We start from the raw sequence: 20,993 nt of genomic DNA on the forward strand, positions 1-20,993 counted from the left end.
TTTAAACATATTATAAGAAAGAGATGTCTTAACTACTCCAAAATAAAAGCCAGGAAGTCATAGTTGCCTGCAATAACAGTTTGTACCACCTGACCCAGTTCAACCAATGAGCTTCCTTCTGAAACTAGCAGCATGTGACGCCAATCAAACGATTAGACACCAGACTGGTGCAAATGTTTACTCTCCTGAAAACCTGTGAATTGTTTGTACAACCATTAAGGTAAGATTTTAACCCTTAAACTAATAAAAAAGTACTATTTTAGCATCTAGATGCATCTAATGTTAAAGTTAACAAGTGCAACTGAATTTTGCAGGTTGGATTTAATGATATTTTCATTGTTTTTTGCAGGTATACCAAAAATTGGACTGTGGTTTGATCAATGCAGTTTTTTAAGAGAAGTTCAGGGAATGTCGGTCATTTTTCCACAAGAGCGACAAAACAAAAGTTGACCTTGCATGCCAAGGGAGGCTTTGCGTTAAAAAAAAGCGCCATCTTGGTGTAAAATATTGCCACGTGGAGTTGAGAATACTTCAGAAAAGCAAGGTTAGTTGATATTTTTTATCATTGTAGTTCAAGTAAGGAATTTAAAACTGTGTCTTTATGGATAATGAGGAAAAGGGTCATCTAGAATGTTATTTGGGTTTATTTTTACATCCGTTTTCAAGGAAAAATGACCAAAAAATACAAAGTTTCAGTGTTGTTGTTTTTTTTAAATGTATACTTTATGTTGGTTATTAGGAAAGTCAATGATTTGTATTTTTTTAGATAGTATTTTAGATTTTTTTTGCAGTTAAATCCTAATGTGGCTTCATAAGGAGGTCAATAATACTATTTGTTAAAGTGTAAACAATACTTTAAGTGTTAAAAAAAATAATGGATGTTTATGCATTTTTTGTAGAAATATCTTTCATTTGTTTTTCCTAATTTACATATAAAAGTTTAATGATTTAAAATATGTAGCATACAATATAAAGAATGTTATAATGCTTGGCAATTGGGTATTGTGGGCGTGTGTAATGTATGAACTAAAACCACGCCCATCATCTATTTTACATTACTTTAACTGTTAAAAAAATGGAATACATGTATGTTTTACAGAATTATATCCTATATTCATATATTTTAATGATAACATACAAGAAGAAGAATCTTTTAAATCAAGACACTGTTTGGCAATTGGGCAGTGTGGGCGTGTCTAATGGATGCCCTTAAACCACGCCCATCTTCTAGCTACATTGACAGTGAATGATGCGATTGCAATCTGACATATTTAATTTTTATTATTTATTTTCTTACCAGAAGACACTATTGTTGGAGAAGAGGACAAGAAGATGGAAGATAGGCCGGATAAAGATGTGATTGGGTAAGTTATCAGTTTTTAATTCAATTTTAAGTTTATAATTGTTCATAAATTGGCGCAATTCTGCTGGTTAAAATTTGGCTTTTAGCCCAAAAAAAATGACCGTCAATAGCGTGTGTAGTGTTTACCAATCGGTGCGCCGTAAGAATTCACAAAAAAATCATAAATTATAATATTCCAGGAGCTAATCTTAATATTACACGATTAAATTTACATGAATCTCATTCTGAGTTTACCAGCTCTGCATTAACACCCACCAAAAGAGCCATATACGGCTCCCAAGCCATATCACCCCCTTCCCCTGATCTATAGTAACCTATAGTCACATGACAGGAAGTTATTTTTTCCATTCCCCGCCCACGACGTGACCCAGGAGCGCGTCTCTCTCTGCCAGGGCAGACATGTTGTTAATAATGAAAGCGTCGGCCTAGAGGCGCGGCGAGGCTAAACTTCCTCTAACAAGTGGCCGCGTGACAGCGCCGACATATGCTTCTTGCACCCCCCGCGGCCCTCCACGCCGCCACATTTCGCACACGTCCGAATCGGGAGGGGGAGGAGGACCTCCGCCCTTCGCCGCCTGCCAAACGACGATAAATCAAACGCCTAATGGCCGCCAACATCGTGATAATTACAAGCCGGGGCCGGTGCGGCGTGGAATTTTTTGCGTTCCGACGTTTTGTGATGGAGGGTCGCCACGGTCGCCGTTTTAGCCGCGGAAAGAGCGAACGTTTTCTTAAAGTCGTTAAAACTAATCAGCAACTGTTAAACGAATCAATTAAGTCATCTGCCGGAGGGTCGGTGTCATTTCTTAGTAGGCCACCAGGGCGTTTTTAAAGCTATGGATGGATATATAATCTCTTTTTATACTGTCGTATGACATTAAAGTCTATGTGGTCGCGCTTATTAACTTGATTAGAGGGATTGAATCATGAGGATGGGTGATGATTTATGTCGGGGGTGACGAGGTGGAGTTGAGGGGAGAGGTCGGGATCGGGAAATGATTGGAAAGATGGAGGAAATGATATCTGGAATCGGCATTTTTTGTTTAAATGTGTTGCGGGTGATATTTTTGATTGTTTTTTGTCGTCGGTGAGAAGGATACATTTGTTTAAATGTGTTTGAAAATAAGTTAATTTAATCAAAGACCATCATAGACAACCTTTGGTGGTAGAGGGTCTAGTTTTAAAGGGATTGGTCGCCTGTTAGTTTCAATGACGGACATTTAGGTTCATGTTTTTAAGGGAACATGATTATTTAGTGTGGATTTTACATTAATTCTGATGTTTTTTTAGTATCTGGTGAATAGATTTGGTCTAAAATAAAAATTTGAGCAAGATTAGTCACATTAAGCTGTCAAAAAAATATTAGTTTTTTATCGTTTCCATATTGTTTCCAAATTTCTCATTTGAGTCAAGCAAATATCTCTGAAAAAATGGTTTGATGTAAAATAAATGCTATTAATATTTTCATTTAGGGAGAAATTTGCAGAGATTTTTGGGGAATTTGAATATTTTAAGGGTCTGGTTAATAATTTTGGTCTAAAATAGAGCAAGATTAATCGCATGTTTTATTGTTTGAAATTGGACATCATTTTTCTCATTTAACTTAAGCAAATATCTACAAAAAATCTTTTGAAGTAAAATACATGCTAGAAATTTACAGCAATTCATCAAAATTCTAATATTTTAAATGTCTGGTGAATAGTTTTTGGTCAAAAATAAAAAAAAATAGAGCAAGATTAACTGCATTAGTTTCCTTGTTAGTGAGATTCCATTTTCAAACTGGACATAATTGTTCCTCATTCCACTCAAACAAAAAATCTCCCAAAAACTATTTTAAAGCAAAATACGCACTATTAATGGCTTTCATCTACCGAGAAATTCACCACCATCCAATTACCCGATCAACCCTTTTTTTTTTAAAGAACCTCAGCTGATAAACAACGACAAAAAGGGTCAAACAAGGTCATTTGATGACCAGATAGCCGACCAATGACATTCCAAACAATATAACAACCAACCAAACGCAAAAAAAAAATAAAAATACATCCCCGGACTTCTCTTCAATGTCCCCAACACAAAAAACCAAAAACGTAAAACCCTAAAACTAACTATTAACCAATTTTTTCCAATTCTAATCATATCCTTTTTGCCATCATGGCTATTTTTCAAGAAAAAACTAAAAATGATAGCGCTTTTTGTTAGCATTTCCTTTAAAAAGTGCTTTTACGAAACCTTTTTTGGGTACTTTCCTTATCCTTGTCACTTTGTATTTTGAGATTGGGGGGGTTGGCAGGTTGTGGTGGGGGTACAGGGGGGGGTAATCTTATTTTTCTGATGGTAACGTGGCTATGAAGGGGGGGCTAGCCAGAGAGGATAGTAAACAGCGCCTTTGCAGCACATTTAAAATCAATCCTTCCAGCCACGGGCTTCCAAAAACCTTCCTCATTTTCACCCTCTTTTTCGTCGCCTTTCTTCTCGTCTTCCTCGCTGCCGCCGTCTTTGTGTTGCACGCCGCCTGATGCAGGCGCCACTTAAAAGACGAGCGTGGGGGGTGGGTTGCCAGAGCTGGGAGTTTTGTGACAGCGCCCCGGCTTTTATTATTACACCCCACCCTACCACGTTTCCACCCTTATTCCACGTCACCCAATTTCAACTCCCCCCTTTTTACTCAACATCAACGTTTTCACCCCCAAGGCGGGCGGACGTATGTACGCAGGTGCGCCCGGTCACGCCGGCCGCGCAACCCCCGACCGGCGAGTATAATCGGGCCATTAGCGAGGGCCGGGGGCTCATTTGCTGCCATCCAAGCTGTTAGTTTGGCTCGTGATTGGCGTTGAGATGAGCTGAATATCATTTTTTTTGTGATTTGCGGTTTGACTGTGTGATTGCGTGATTGGTCGTAGGCAGAAAATGGAGGCAGTTCAATGGGAGCGTTAGGTTGGGGGTGATTTGGTTAAAATTTCGGAAAATGGGGTCTTAATGTTGGGTAATGACGTTGGAATAGTCAATGTTTGAATTGGAAAAAGTTACTAAGTGCTTTTATTCCAGATTAATGTTGGAATTATTACAATTTTTAGGTGTTTTCGGTTTGATTGTGTGATTGGTCGCAGGCAGAAAATTAAGGCAGTTCAACCAATGCGATATATTGGGGTTGGTTTGGTTAAAATATCGGAAAATTGGGTGTTAATGTCGGGTAATGATGTTAAGACGGAGTAGTTAATGTTTGAAAAGTTACTTAGGGCCTTTATTCCAGATTAATGTTTGAATTATTACAATTTTTTTGATTTTTGGTTTGATTGTGTGATTGGTCGCAAGCAGAAAATGTAGCGAGTTTAATGAAAGCGATATTTTGGGGTTGGTTTGGTTAAAATATCGGAAAATTATGTCTAAATGTCGGGTAATGACGTTAATTGGTAAAAAGTTACTTAGGGCTTCTTTTCCAGTTTAATGTGTGATTTATTATAATTTTTAGGTTTTTATGTGTTACTGTCCATGTTTTTTTAGAATTTTCATACATCATTGATTTCAAACGCAAGGCCCGTGGGCCATATCTGGTCCAAAATATCATTTTGTATGGACCGAGAAACTAAATAATTGAAATCAATGTTTTACTTCTATTTTTACGATTAAAACTATTAATATGGAGGTAGAAATTGGGAATCATGGGGGCGGCTTATACTCGAGAAATTGTAAACATGCAATTTTAGGAGTGCGGCTTATACTCGAAAAATTGTCAAATTCAACAATTTTAAAGCCAATTTAAAAACTCCAGTTTATACACGATAAATTGTAAAATTCAACAATTTTAAGGCCATTTTAGGTCTGCAGCTTTTACACATATACAGCTTATAAGTAAAATCCATTAATTATGATTGGCTAAACTAACTTTAATTTAACAACAATAAACATGCTACATTGACCCCAAACCTCCACTCATCACTTGTCGCTCATCTTTCCACAACTTTCTTTGCTTTTTACAGAACCCTTCCGATTTTTAAAGGCTGATTTTGTAGTATTTTAAAAATAGTACAAGAATAAAGCGCGTGTAGTTAATTGCACACACACACACACACACACACAAAAGTCATCTTGAAGCGGCGGACTGGGTCGTTCTTTCTTTCTTTCTTTCCACGGCAAAGCTTTCTTCATGCATGGCTTCCGCCGTCGGCGCAGTGAAAAATGTTGTTGCTAGGCAACAGGCATAACAATGACACAGGTGCTCGTTGCCATTCGCTTATTGTTGGAGCCTAATGCTAAATGTCGCTCGTATCTTTCTCTCTTGGTGTGCTAAAACATACTTTTTACGTCATTATTAAATTCCAGAGCGGTTATAAAATTATTTTTTATTTTCAGTGGCTTTTAGTTTTTTACTATTACAATGTTAATGTTTTAGTATTTAATATTTGCTTAATTTTTATGTGGTAGCTTGAAGGATTTAGTGCATTTTTTTTGTTTTATATGACGTACCTGCATATAAGCCGCGTCTTATTTTTGCAAGAAAACTTGATTTTTTTTTAGGCTAGGCTATACTTCGCATTGCATGATGGGATATTTTTGATCAAATATCTGCAAGTTGATATACAAGCCAAAAAGAGACGGAAAAAATAGCGACTTTTATTTTGTGATTTACGGTAGTCTGAAATAAACGTACATAAACAAAAAATGGAAATTCAAGATCATAAATTAAGATTAAAAATACCCCTAAAAAAGTCATTTTTAAACCCTTTATAGCCCAACTACTAAATAATTAACAGCAAAAAAAGTGTTAAACTCCTTTAATAATCCCTCAGAAAAAAAAATACATTTTACATTTCATACAAAAATATTTTTTTTAATATGCACTCTTGGAAATTGGTTTAATATTTACATTATTAATCAGTATTCACCTGCCGTAAAGTATCTCAGGGCTCAAATTTCATGTATCAACTATGATACATTTGGCCATATATAACAACCAATCAGATCGCTTGAAAAAAAATTTATATAAAAAAAATATAACCCTTATACTTTTGTGTATTATAAGATATACTTTACATCTTACAGATTGGCTCCCTTCATTAATCCTCTGCCAACCTCCCACTTCAAAACAGATGTGACGTCCACTTCCAACAATCATCCAAAAAAAACTGCAAACTTTCTGAGGTAAGAGTTTATTCAAAATAGCCAACCACCCTTATTTTGACCCTTTTTTTGCCCAATTCTATACAAAGAACATAACCAACACTAGCACCTTTAGCACTAGCACCCCTAGTTGTCGTCTCCCTCTTGGTATGACTTTGAGCTTGGAGGCCCCTCCCCCTCCTCAGCCGACAGTCTTGCGCCCTTAATCAGAAGGCTTGGACCGGCACCCCCTCCCCCCGCCCGCAAGCGCCTGCCCGCCCTCCCACGCACGTCCTCCTCATCACCTCATCCCCCCCCCCCCCCCCCCCCCGTATACCCTCTCATCGGCTGCTCCTCTCTCCTTTAGCGTTTGCCCTGGCTCCGTCACCCCCTCCCCCGCCCGTCCTCGCCTCCCGCGACAACCCTGCAGTTAGCGGCTGCCAAAGGCCGATTCTCTTCATCACTCAGACGCGCACTTAGCCAGACAGCGCTGCCTTTTTCCACCAGGGGGGAGGGGAGGGGTAGTAGGGGGGTTGCCAGGTTGGGTGGGAGGGGGCGGGGCAGTTCACCGCCGACCTCGATGTCACGTGTGATGGACGGCGGGCTAAGTGGGGGGCCGGAGACTGAGGGAGTGGATGGTAAAGAATTGGGTAAATGGGTTTGGGCGGCCATCTTGGTTAGGGTTAACTTTGCGGCGTTGTGATTGGTTGGAAATTTATGATTAAGGGACTTTAATGTGTTTATTTTGAGTTGTGTTGGAAAGAAAAAGATGTAATCATGTTTTTAAATGCAGTTTAGGTTTAAGTTATGTTGAATATTTTTCGTTGTTTCTGGTGCAAGAAATTTTCGTTGTTTTTGGGTGCAAGAAATTTTCGTTGTTTTTGGTGCAAGATATTTTTGTTGTCGGACTGCTAAGGTTATCATAATTAAGGTTACTCCCTGTTTTGCTGCCGACCCTCCAACATTGGCTGACTATGAATTAACAGGCATTAACAACTCTAAGTTTTGAAGAAATAAAGTTTTTCTCATTTTAGCTTAAAACTGCATTTTTTAAGCTCTTAGCAAAACCGTTGTCCTACATTAACATTTTAGGTTCTGTAAATTTAATAATATATTTTTTTCTCAATATAAACCTGTGAAATTAATTTTTCAAGTGTTAATAATATTTCACTCATGCATTTTATTTGGTCATTTGCAATAATTCATTTAAATTTCCTAAAAAAAATACATTTTGGGACAACATTTTGGCTTCTAGATAATTTTCAAAAGGTTTTTGAAATATTTTCTAATTTCTGGAAATCTAGAAACTAAAAGGCCATATAAAATTGTTAAATAACTTTTTCATGAATTTGAAGTCATTGGCTACCCACCCTTACAGTTAAAATAAGTTGGATTTGCTTTAACACATGATCTTTTACTGTGGGTCACTTAAAATGATTTGGCGGACCGTACATGGTCCCCGGACCTTGAGTTTGATACCCTTTCCTATAGTACTTTGTGTGTGTATGTGTGTGAGAATGGCAAATGGCCCATTACGGGAATGTTCTGAGTGCAAAGCTCTTTTCCCAGCAATGAAAGAGTAAGGGAGAGTCAGCTAAGGGAGGGAGGAGCACAAGGGGAGGAGAGGGGGGGAGGAGAAGACGACTTGGGGGGTGTGTTGGACCCCTCCATCCAATCTGATCAATGACGATATTAATCTGAGCACGGGCCGCCGTCGACAAGCCGGCGTTTGATTAAAAGAGGGAAGAAATATGACGTCACCTATAAATCCGTTTGTCAAAATGGCGCGTGGACACAAGGGAGAGGAAACGTTGGCCCGCGGCGGGATGAAGGCACCGCGCCGCCGAAAGCAAATGTTAGCAGGAATAAACGTCGCCAATTAGGGAACGTGTTTACCTAGTGATTCTTCTCACAATTATATGAAATTTGACATTATTGTTCAATTGGTTTAGAGTCTGTTTATGGTTATGAATATTTTTTAATCCACGAAAAAGTTATTACGACCTATTTTGTTACTAAAAAATACCTGTTAGGAATTAAAAGCATTATTTTTAACAAAAAAAATGTCCAAATCTGTAAATAGTAAACATAGGTCTTCACCATCCAATGATATGAAGGGCTCAAAAAATTTCAAAATAAAATGTGACTAAATTTTTTTTTAAATAAAATGTGACTAAAAAAAAATCAAAATAAAATGTGACTAAAAAAATCAAAATAAAATGTGACTAAAAAATTTCAAAATAAAATGTGACAAAAAAAATTCAAAATAAAATGTGACTAAAAAAATCTAAATAAAATGTGACAAAAAAATCCAAATAAAATGTGACTAAAAAAATTCTAAATAAAATGTGACTAAAAAAAATGTGACAAAAAAATGTCAAAATAAAATGTGACTAAAAAAATTCAAAATAAAATGTGACAAAAAATTCCCACAAAAATTGCCTTGGTGCCTTAATATAATATAATATATTCATACCTGACAATAATTCATCTCAGTTTTTAGTTTTATTAAAAAATAAGTGTTAGATTGAACATCTATCGTCATCAATGTTATTCAACTTTTTTAATTTGATATATTTTATTGCCTTATGTATTTTTTCCATTTGAAATTATGATTTATTATGATTCATAATTGATTCATCTCCCTATCCAAATGACGTCTATTGCTGTCAGTGGTATGAAAGTTTCATTCAACTTGGTTTAAGTTGTGTGTGGTATTGGAAAAGGAACTTTTTGCTCCAAATAAGGAATTAATGCTAAATCTGACTAAATCCACATTTGGTGCATATTGGTGTCGTCGCTTTAATCTGAGCCTGAAGCGCTGCTGGAGTTGCTGCGTGCATTCGCAAAAGTGGGGTGGCAGAGGGGACACCCTCGTTAGACTCTCTCTGCTTGTATAAATAGGACAAGCTTTCACAATCGGACGCAAATTTGCATTCTGACATGACGAGATGTGGGCGTGGCTTCCACATTTTTGGGCTGTATGTAATGTAACTAAGCAAGCTAATTCAAAGCATTGCCATATTTGGAAGTATTAAGTTTTTTTTCCCATTTTTTTTACAGATATTTAAACATTTTAATGTACAGATGCATTCTGCAAGTTTAATGACAAATTTTCATTCAAATTTAATTTCTGACCTTTAACCTCATGACCCCAAATTTAATCACTTTTGTTTCAGAAAGACAGCGTTCTTTTAATTATTGTTTTCATAGCAAAATTTCTGACATCAGTGACCTTTGACCTCATTTCATATTGTAAACAACCTTACAGGTTATTGCCCCTTTCCTTCCTCTGACCTTTGACCTCTGACCTTTGACCTCCGGCCTTCAACCCTAATACCCCAAATATGTTACCGCCCCTTTATTTCTATGACAAACTTATCCTGCATATTTGACATCGATCCCTTTACTCACTCTTTAGTTATCACCAAATATATTTCTTGACCTCTGTGACCTTTGACCTCTGACCTCAAAACTATTCATCCTGGCCACAAAACTGATATGAAATATTACAATAATTTAGAGCAATTCTACATATTTAACCTCAGTCTCACTCTGCCAAAATGTCCCCACCTTGTGGACTAACCAGGGGTTGGCTCCACTTTTTGTAACTAGTTCTACAATGTCTTCTGTGTCTTTATTTGTTAATCTAATCTAATCTTAAAAATATAAATCTTAAAAATCTAAATTTTAAAAAATAAATTTGTCGCCAAATAATTGGCCCCAATTTATGGTCACAAAAACGCATAAAATAATATTTATAATCTTTTTATTATTTCCATTTAACTATAGCGCCTAGCATTGAACGATCATATTTCAGCACCATAGACAGCGATAGACATCCAAGTTCAGAAACGTTATTACGATTTTTTGATCCATAAATGGCGGAAGGGGGCGGGGCTCTCGCCCATTGCGCTACGCTAATTGAGCGTCGCACGAGACCCCGAGGTCTGCCCGGCTGACGTTTTCTTAATCTATGGCTGTTTAACGCTGGCCGCGCTTGAGTAATTAAGCAGATAATCTTCAATTAAACTAAGCTCGACCCCGCCGCACGCACGCACGCCGCCGCCGCCGCGAGACAGATGGGCCTCTGAGGCGAGCGCCGCCGCCGCTTCTTCCTCAAACAGGATTTTTATTCCACGCTTAGAGCCGTCACGAGCCGTCGCCGATGTTTTCCGACGCAAAAATAACGTAATTACCGTAAAGGGACGTCAAATGGAAACGTTGGCGGAATAGATGAGTATATTTTTTGATAGTCGTGAAAGCATAACATCATTTGGAAGGAGGCGGGGTTTCTTGTTAGCTTTAGCTATATGTACTACAACATTTTTGACCAAAAATACTTCCCACGTGAGAGTACATTATTTTCCTGTTTTTGATAGCATTTTTTTGGTTTTTATTTCATCAGGTTTTAGCCTAACTTGTTTTTGTTTATTAACATTTTTGGTGACATGTATACTCATACAGCCTTATTTTTCTTTAAAAAATTTTTTAACTTTTTTATTTTGATGTTCCTAATTTTAAAAAAAATCTAGTTTTGAAGTCACTCTATGCAACAGTAATATAGCCTTTAGCATTTTTAGCTTTGTTATTTTTTACATTTTCCAAAATTTTTGACCAAAAACACATCCTATTTTTGATAAAATTTCTTTTTGTTTTTATTTCAACAAGTTTTAGCCTTTATGATCTTAAAATGTTTTTGTTTGATATTTTCAAGACATTTTTAAATTTCCTGTACTTCTATTTTGACATTCCTAATTAACATTATTTCCATTTAATTCTTTAAAAAAGTTTTGAAGTCACTCTATACAACAGTAACATGGAATCTAGTATAGTAATCCAGTAAAAAATCATCTTATATTTTGAAAGGCAATTTTTTAAAATTGCGTCTGTGTATTTTTAATTTTTTGCTAAATTTCACATTTTTAAGTATCAATTTTTCAAATTTTCAAGTTTAAATCAGAAATAATGTAATTTTTAAACGATTTGATCTATTTCAGCTATCTTTTATTGATGTCTCATCTCATTTTCTGAACCGCTTTAGCCTCATTAGGGTCGCGGGGGGTGCTGGAGCCTCAATTTAGCAATTTATAGTATCCAATCAGAACTACCAAGCATATTTTTGGACTAAGGGAGGAAAACAAAGTACTCGGATAAAACCCACACAGGAAATCATGCAAACTCCTGACCTGGATTTGAACCCAGTACCCCTATAGCTGCGAGCCCGACATGCTAACCACTAGCGCCCCCTTTTTTTTTTTTACATGTATAATCTTTTTTTTCAATTTATAACAAAACAAAAAGTCCCCTGAAGTGACCGTGGAGAATTTTCTGGCCGCCGACTGGAGATTTGACAGCGTGAGGTGGCATGTTAAGTGGATTTACCGCAATTAGAAGCGCCATCAAAATTTACTGCACGCGCTCATATATTTAAACATTCTCTTCCCTGGTTATTATTAGAGACACTTTGCGCGCGCCACGGCGGCTCGTTAATTATCTCCCATGTAAAACCGTTGGCGCCGATACGAGACGCGCCAGCCGCCACTTTGATGTTCTTCTTGTTGTTGTTGTTTTTGCCAAAGCGTGGATTTTCACCACTTCCTCCTTTTTGAACTCTTTACGTCGGGTTTTTGAATATTAATCCTACTCGCGTGGTTGGTTATTTGAATTTTTTAAAAATTAAGGTATTTAGCTGGTTTTCATGGTCATTTTTTTTTACAGAAGAAATGGGTGGTTAAATTATGACATTATAATATAATGGGTGGAAGATGTAGGAATGGTAAAGTTGGAGTAGTATAATGATAATTTTTAGATTAGATTAGATTAGATTTTTATTTCATCCCGTTTTTGGGAAATTTCTTGGTGTTCGCTAGCAAGTACAGACACAGAAGACATTGTAGAGCTAGTTAAAAAAAACTGGAGCCCCAAAAAGGTTGTAAAGTTGTAAGGTGAATTTTGTCAATTTTTTTTGTAAATATTTTGGTGATTTAAATGTTAAAAATGCAGGTAATAAGCAAAAAAGGTCAATTTTCTTTGAATTTAAGATATTTTTAGTTATTTAAAAAACTTGTAAATGTTATTTTTTAAATTGTTCTATGTTTTCAGTAAAAAAAAAATTGGTTATTTTTTCCAAAATAAAAATTGTACATTTTTTTCCATTAAGAACAAGCATTTATCTTTTTCCTCAAAGCATAATAAAAATAAACAATGTATTCATTAAAAAAATGGGAATAGATTTTTGGCAAAAATATCAAAAATTCTTCGAAAATATTTACACACATACATATAGATTTTTTATTTTTTAATTATTTTTTTCCTGAAGTTAAATAAATGATTATCTTGTAGTGACTGTGTTACTTTTTGAAGAATAACAGTACTGTTTTTTCACCTAATAATTGCACCATTTTTTTCCCCTTCTTCACACCAAGTGTCCCTTAATACCCACCCATAAAATATTTCATACGATACTTCTACGGACACAAATGGCTTTGCACGGCTACACTAGTAGTCCCCACGGGCCTCATCAAATATAAGGTCATTTAACGCGACCTTACGGGAGGGACGCTCACCACTTAGGGCCTCGTTAAGGTCAGCCCGACTTAACCCGGAATCAATTTCTCTGTTAAAATCCGTCGACGCGTTTCCGGACTCGTTTTTTTTATCCGTTTTTGAGGCGCGCGGCGACGCCATCGAATGCTTCGCCCCAAACGAGCCTTTTGAATTCCCATCAGCCGCCTGCGTTTTAGACGCCTTACGGGAGCTGCCATTTAAGCCGGCGCGCTAATGATCCGCCGGCGCGTCGCTAACACGTAGCGACGGCGTGTGGCCCCTCCCCCCTCCCCGCCACCGCCGCCACTTGTGTTTCCACAGTGATAATTAAGCCATCAAAGCGTGCGAGCGTGCCCATCCTGTGTCTCCAAGGTGAGAATGTGGGCTCACATGTCAAGTGGAGCGCAGCCACCCGTGTGGCTCTTTAAAAATGGCAGGGTGGGGGGGTGGGAGGGGCTTAGGCTATGTGTGTGTGGGGGTGTGGATGGGTGGATGTGTATGTTTGTGTGTTTGCAATCAGGGTAGCAGCTGCAAGCGAGAAAAAGTGAAAGGAATGACGTCATATGGATGGTGGACACAATGCGAGCAAAATTTGGATGGGTATGGGATTATAATGGTGTTTTTTGTTGTTGTTTTTTAGGGGGCGGAGCTTCCAGTGCCTGTTGTGGGTGTAGTGGGATCGACCTGATGCGAAGTTGAAGTTTTGATGTGATATGTTTTGAGGTAGGATTTGAGAAAATTATGTTTTTTTGTTGTAGTTTGTTATGATTGTGATAGTGATTTTAATTGAATGTGTTTTGTGCTTAGGGGGCGGAGCTTGTAATGCCTGTTGTGGGTTGCCGTGGGATCCGCCGATGCTGACGTGATACATTGCAAGGTAGGAGTTGAGAAAATGAAGTTTTAATTGTACTAAATAGTATTTTATGATTATGATACCAATTTTAATTGTGCTGCGGAAGGTAAGTTTTAGAGTTGACTGTCTGTGTACATTGCTTGCTGACGCGCTATATTTTTACAGTGAAAAGGGCAGACAAAACATGACAATATTAGCAATCGACAATGACTTTTTTATCTGCTACCAGTGAGCAAGATGATCTAGATTAAAACTAGATCAGTTTGACAAAAAAATTGTTATACAGCGTACACAATTTGATCAAAAAACGCATAAAATATGGTTAAAAAACGTTTTAAGTTAACAGATATGCAATAAACAACTATTCCAAACGTCCCATATCGTAAATCTAAAACCCAACCATTCATGATTGACAAAAATTCCGTTTTTTTGTCCCAATTTGGAAGTTTCCGAACAACGAATCTCACTTTTAATATCAACGTTTGGGATCGGCTGTTGACTTTCACCAAAGACATTTACGCCGTGCGTCTCCCGTCCTCGTTGGCATTCCGAACGTGGCGCGGCGCCGCGCTTATCCCGACACGCTTGGACGCCAGGGAGGTAATTACGAGCGCTTCGGGATGGGCCGCGGAGGCGCTAATCAGGAGGCGTGCGCGTCGGTTTATGTTTGTATCACACGTTCCCCTTCTTATCGGCCGTTACGTTGCGCCAAACAGCACCCCCACTATCCTCCACCCTTTAAAGCCCCTCCCCCCCAGGCGACCTTTCCCAATCAACAGGTAATGCGTATAAACACGTCCTAACAGCTCCATCACAATGATTGATACCACGCCACGGGAGAGTCGTAATTATTCTCGGCCGGATAACGAAGCGGCGTCAAGTAACCCTTGATATGGCGCTCGTTTATTTCATTCTCTGACGTGGGGACGCTGTTTGACGTCCAATCGCTTTTGACTGAGAGAGGATGTTAGCAAATAATCGCTTTTATTTGGTAAAAAACAAAAAAAATTGATCATATATACTGATGATGATGGTAAAAAGTTTGTGTAGTAAGGCTTTTTAGTTGTAAAAAATAGGGAGACTTAGGATATTAATGCTTTATCTTTCAAATAAACGACTGTGTATGGTAAGGATTTTTTTCATTAAAAAAAACGACCATGTATATTAAGGCTTTTGTTTTAATAAAAAATGACCATGTATAGTAAGGATTTTTTTCATTTAAAAAAAACGACCATGTATAGTAAGGCTTTATTTTTATAGAAGAACGACCATGTATAGTAAGGCTTTATTTTCATAGAAAAACGACCATGTATAGTAAGGCATTTTTTTTTTTTAAAAACGACATAGTATCGTAAGGCCTTTTCTCTTCTAAAAAACGACATAGTATAGTAAGGCTTTTTCTCTTCAAAAACGACATAGTATAGTAAGGCATTTTTCTTCTAAAAAACGACATAGTATAGTAAGGCCTTTTCTCTTCAAAAAACGACATAGTATAGTAAGGCTTTTTCTCTTCAAAAACGACATAGTATAGTAAGGCATTTTTCTTCTAAAAAACGACATAGTATAGTAAGGCTTTTTATCTTCAAAAACGACATAGTATAGTAAGGCTTTTTCTCTTCAAAAACGACATAGTATAGTAATGCGTTTTATCTTCAAAAACGACATAGTATAGTAAGGCCTTTTTCTTCAAAAAACGACATAGTATAGTAAGGCTTTTTCTCTTCAAAAACGACATAGTATAGTAAGGCATTTTTCTTCTAAAAAACGACATAGTATAGTAAGGCTTTTTATCTTCAAAAACGACATAGTATAGTAAGGCTTTTTCTCTTCAAAAACGACATAGTATAGTAATGCGTTTTATCTTCAAAAACGACATAGTATAGTAAGGCCTTTTTCTTTAAAAAACGACATAGTATAGTAAGGCTTTTTTCTTTAAAAAACGACATAGTATAGTAAGGCTTTTTTCTTTAAAAAAACGACATAGTATAGTAAGGCTTTTTTCTTTAAAAAAACGACATAGTATAGTAAGGCTTTTTTCTTTAAAAAACGACATAATATAGTAAGGCTTTTTTCTTTAAAAAACAACATAGTATAGTAAGGCTTTTTTCTTTTAAAAAACGACATAGTATAGTAAGGCTTTTTTCTTTAAAAAACGACATAGTATAGTAAGGCTTTTTTCTTTAAAATAAACGACATAGTATAGTAAGGCTTTTTTCTTTAAAAAAACGACATAGTATAGTAAGGCTTTTTTCTTTAAAAAAACGACATAGTATAGTAAGGCTTTTTTCTTTAAAAAACGACATAATATAGTAAGGCTTTTTTCTTTAAAAAAAACACATAGTATAGTAAGGCTTTTTTCTTTAAAAAACGACATAGTATAGTAAGGCTTTTTTCTTTAAAAAAAACGACATAGTATAGTAAGGCTTTTTTCTTTAAAAAAACGACATAGTATAGTAAGGCTTTTTTCTTTAAAAAACGACATAGTATAGTAAGGCTTTTTTTCTCTTCAAAAACAACATAGTATAGTAAGGCCTTTTTCTCTTCAAAAACGACATTTTTTTAAAACGCTAAACAAAACAAAGATGGACTGTGTATGGTAAGGCTTTTATTTGTTGAAAACAATGTCATAACTGTCTTTTTTATACCCTATTAAAACAGGCCAACAACATGGTGAACAAATGGTCAGCACATCCGCCTCACAGTTTGAAGATCAAGGATCCATCCCAGGTGAGTTCGTGGTGTAGAGGTTAACACACCCGTTTACCGTCCAGGTGGCCTGGGTTCAAATCCCGGTTCGGACACTTTTTCACTTAGTTGTTTCTGTGGACTTCTTCCTAGGACACTCAAATGATTACTAAGGAAAGTGTAGTCACTTGGTTGGCGCAGAGGTTAAGGCACTGGACTCCCGTCTGGGAGACCTGGGTTCGATTCCCGCTGCCGTTGTTTGGCTGAAAATAATTGGAAAGAAGAATTGGTCAACGGAATAAGAAGAAGGGAAAAAAAAAAAAGAAAAAACTTTTTAATTTATATTAAACACTTAGTCATACTTTTCAGCAAAAGGTTATATTCCGAACTGCCTTCGGCAGTTCGGAAGACAGTTGAAGGACCTGTCTGTGCGAAAGGCGTTCTCGGGTCGGCCTTCGGCCGACCCTCGACCGCTTGCTTGGTCAGTGAACCGCCGACACCGGGAAGCGAACTCACGTTCTCTCGGTGCAAAGGCGAGTGTGCAACCCACTACACCAACTCGTGCCCCACTTATACATAGGTGTTGAAACGATTTATCCAAGGAAATTGGATGAAACACTTAGTCATTTTTTGGACAAAATGCTTCATCCACCATTGAATACTTTTTCAGTTAAACACTTAGACAAATATACTTGTTCTTTTACCTCAACAATTGTGGGAAAATCTTTGCAGGCACTGGGATTCGAACCAAGGACCAAAGAGTTGGTAAACTGATGACTTATCCATTAGGCCACCACCCTGTGAGAGAAAGTGGTAGTACTTATACTTTTACCTCTTTCATTTACCTGAATAATATTGGAAAAATCTTTGCTGGCACAGGGATTCGAACCAAGGACCAAAGAGTTGGTAAACTGATGACTTATCCACTGGGCCACCACCCTGTGAGAGAAAGTGGTAGTACTTATACTTTTGCCTCTTTCATTTACCTGAATAATCTTGGAAAAATCTTTGCAGGCACAGGGATTCGAACCAAGGACCAAAGAGTTGGTAAACTGATGACTTATCCACTGGGCCACCACCATGTGAGAGAAGGTGGTAGTACTTATACTGTTACCTCTTTCATTTACCTGAATAATAGTGGGAAAATATTTGCAAGTATCAGGATTTGAACCCAGGACCAAAGAGGCGGAAGACTGATGACTTATCCACTGGACCAACACTCTACAAGATTAGGTAGTAGTATTTTGTTGTTTTGTCTCATTTCACTCCCAGTCCATACTTAGTACTCTATTGTACTGTCAAAAACGACATAGTATAGTAAGGCTTTTTATATTCAAAAACGACATAGTTTAGTAAGGCTTTTTTCTTTAAAAAAACGACATAGTATAGTAAGGCTTTTTTCTTTAAAAAACGACATAGTATAGTAAGGCTTTTTTCTTTAAAAAAAACGACATAGTATAGTAAGGCTTTTTTCTTTCAAAAACGACATAGTATATTAAGGCTTTTTTCTTTAAAAAAACGACATAGTATAGTAAGGCTTTTTTCTTTAAAAAACGACATAGTATAGTAAGGCTTTTTTCTTTAAAAACGACATAGTATAGTAAGGCTTTTTTCTTTAAAAAAACGACATAGTATAGTAAGGCTTTTTTCTTTAAAAAAACGACATAGTATAGTAAGGCTTTTTTCTTTAAAAAACGACATAGTATAGTAAGGCTTTTTTCTTTAAAAAACGACATAGTATAGTAAGGCTTTTTTCTTTAAAAAGCGACATAGTATAGTAAGGCTTTTCTCTTCAAAAAACGACATAGTATAGTAAGGCTTTTTTATTTAAAAAACGACATAGTATAGTAAGGCTTTTTTTCTTTAAAAAAACGACATAGTATAGTAAGGCTTTTTTCTTTAAAAAAAACGACATAGTATAGTAAGGCTTTTTTCTTTAAAAAACGACATAGTATAGTAAGGCTTTTTTCTTTAAAAAAACGACATAGTATAGTAAGGCTTTTTTCTTTCAAAAACGACATAGTATAGTAAGGCTTTTTTCTTTAAAAAAACGACATAGTATAGTAAGGCTTTTTTCTTTAAAAAACGACATAGTATAGTAAGGCTTTTTTCTTTAAAAAACGACATAGTATAGTAAGGCTTTTTTCTTTAAAAAACGACATAGTATAGTAAGGCTTTTTTCTTTAAAAAAACGACATAGTATAGTAAGGCTTTTTTCTTTAAAAAAACGACATAGTATAGTAAGGCTTTTTTCTTTAAAAAAACGACATAGTATAGTAAGGCTTTTTTCTTTAAAAAAAACGACATAGTATAGTAAGGCTTTTTTCTTTAAAAAACGACATAGTATAGTAAGGCTTTTTTCTTTAAAAAATGACATAGTATAGTAAAGCTTTTTTCTTTAAAAAAACGACATAGTATAGTAAGGCTTTTTTATCTAAAAAAACGACATAGTATAGTAAGGCTTTTTTCTTTAAAAAACGACATTGTATAGTAAGGCTTTTTTCTTTAAAAAAACGACATAGTATAGTAAGGCTTTTTTCTTTCAAAAACGACATAGTATAGTAAGGCTTTTTTCTTTAAAAAAACGACATAGTATAGTAAGGCTTTTTTCTTTAAAAAACGACATAGTATAGTAAGGCTTTTTTCTTTAAAAAACGACATAGTATAGTAAGGCTTTTTTCTTTAAAAAAACGACATAGTATAGTAAGGCTTTTTTCTTTTAAAAAACGACATAGTATAGTAAGGCTTTTTCCTTTAAAAAAACGACATAGTATAGTAAGGCTTTTTTCTTTAAAAAAACGACATAGTATAGTAAGGCTTTTTTCTTTAAAAAACGACAACGTATAGTAAGGCTTTTTTCTTTAAAAAGCCTTACTATACTATGTCGTTTTTTTTAAAGAAAAAAGCCTTACTATACTATGTTGTTTTTGAAAGAAAAAAGCCTTACTATACTATGTCGTTTTTTTAAAGAAAAAAGCCTTACTATACTATGTCGTTTTTTAAAGAAAAAAGCCTTACTATACTATGTCGTTTTTTTAGATAAAAAAGCCTTACTATACTATGTCGTTTTTTAAAGAAAAAAGCTTTACTATACTATGTCGTTTTTTAAAGAAAAAAGCCTTACTATACTATGTCGTTTTTTTAAAGAAGAAAGCCTTACTATACTATGTCGTTTTTTTAGATAAAAAAGCCTTACTATACTATGTCGTTTTTTAAAGAAAAAAGCTTTACTATACTATGTCGTTTTTTAAAGAAAAAAGCCTTACTATACTATGTCGTTTTTTAAAGAAAAAAGCCTTACTATACTATGTCGTTTTTTTTAAAGAAGAAAGCCTTACTATACTATGTCGTTTTTTTAAAGAAAAAAGCCTTACTATACTATGTCGTTTTTTTAAAGAAAAAAGCCTTACTATACTATGTCGTTTTTTAAAGAAAAAAGCCTTACTATGCTATGTCGTTTTTTAAAGAAAAAAGCCTTACTATACTATGTCGTTTTTTTTTAGATAAAAAAGCCTTACTCTACTATGTCGTTTTTTAAAGAAAAAAGCCTTACTATACTATGTCGTTTTTAAAGAAAAAAGCCTTACTATACTATGTCGTTTTTTTAAAGAAGAAAGCCTTACTATACTATGTCGTTTTTTAAAGAAAAAAGCCTTACTATACTATGTCGTTTTTTTAAAAGAAAAAAGCCTTACTATACTATGTCGTTTTTTAAAGAAAAAAGCCTTACTATACTATGTCGTTTTTTAAAGAAAAAAGCCTTACTATACTATGTCGTTTTTTTAAAGAAAAAAGCCTTACTATACTATGTCGTTTTTTTAAAGAAAAAAGCCTTACTATACTATGTCGTTTTTTTAAAGAAGAAAGCCTTACTATACTATGTCGTTTTTTTTAGATAAAAAAGCCTTACTATACTATGTCGTTTTTTAAAGAAAAAAGCCTTACTATGCTATGTCGTTTTTTAAAGAAAAAAGCCTTACTATACTATGTCGTTTTTTAAAGAAAAAAGCCTTACTATACTATGTCGTTTTTTTAAAGAAAAAAGCCTTACTATACTATGTCGTTTTTTTAAAGAAGAAAGCCTTACTATACTATGTCGTTTTTTTTTAGATAAAAAAAGCCTTACTCTACTATGTCGTTTTTTAAAGAAAAAAGCCTTACTATACTATGTCGTTTTTTAAAGAAAAAAGCCTTACTATACTATGTCGTTTTTTAAAGAAAAAAGCCTTACTATACTATGTCGTTTTTTTAAAAGAAAAAAGCCTTACTATACTATGTCGTTTTTTAAAGAAAAAAGCCTTACTATACTATGTCGTTTTTTAAAGAAAAAAGCCTTACTGTACTATGTCGTTTTTTTAAAGAAAAAAGCCTTACTATACTATGTCGTTTTTTTAAAGAAGAAAGCCTTACTATACTATGTCGTTTTTTTTTAGATAAAAAAGC

The 20,993-nt window shown here is 35.4% G+C and overlaps 1 protein-coding gene and 1 long non-coding RNA gene across 2 annotated transcripts; both read left to right on the plus strand.

Annotated features, from left to right (window-relative positions):
* The first annotated feature begins 369 nt into the window (after positions 1 to 369).
* On the plus strand, positions 370 to 6,977 carry LOC144198652 (uncharacterized). Its single transcript, XR_013326766.1, has 4 exons — positions 370 to 544; positions 1,301 to 1,364; positions 6,407 to 6,505; positions 6,831 to 6,977. It is a non-coding gene; the product is annotated as an uncharacterized LOC144198652 (long non-coding RNA).
* Positions 6,978 to 13,562: 6,585 nt separating this feature from the next.
* Positions 13,563 to 17,787, plus strand: LOC144198225 (uncharacterized). The gene is made up of 6 exons (XM_077719135.1): positions 13,563 to 13,735; positions 13,820 to 13,889; positions 16,524 to 16,592; positions 17,283 to 17,491; positions 17,565 to 17,597; positions 17,689 to 17,787. Exons 3-6 carry the CDS (start codon positions 16,544 to 16,546, stop codon positions 17,785 to 17,787), a joined length of 390 nt encoding a protein of 129 aa, XP_077575261.1. The 5' UTR covers positions 13,563 to 13,735; positions 13,820 to 13,889; positions 16,524 to 16,543.
* Positions 17,788 to 20,993: the final 3,206 nt, after the last annotated feature.

The sequence above is a fragment of the Stigmatopora nigra genome, chromosome 6 (genome assembly GCF_051989575.1).
Source record: "Stigmatopora nigra isolate UIUO_SnigA chromosome 6, RoL_Snig_1.1, whole genome shotgun sequence".
NCBI classification, from domain to species: Eukaryota; Metazoa; Chordata; class Actinopteri; order Syngnathiformes; family Syngnathidae; genus Stigmatopora; species Stigmatopora nigra.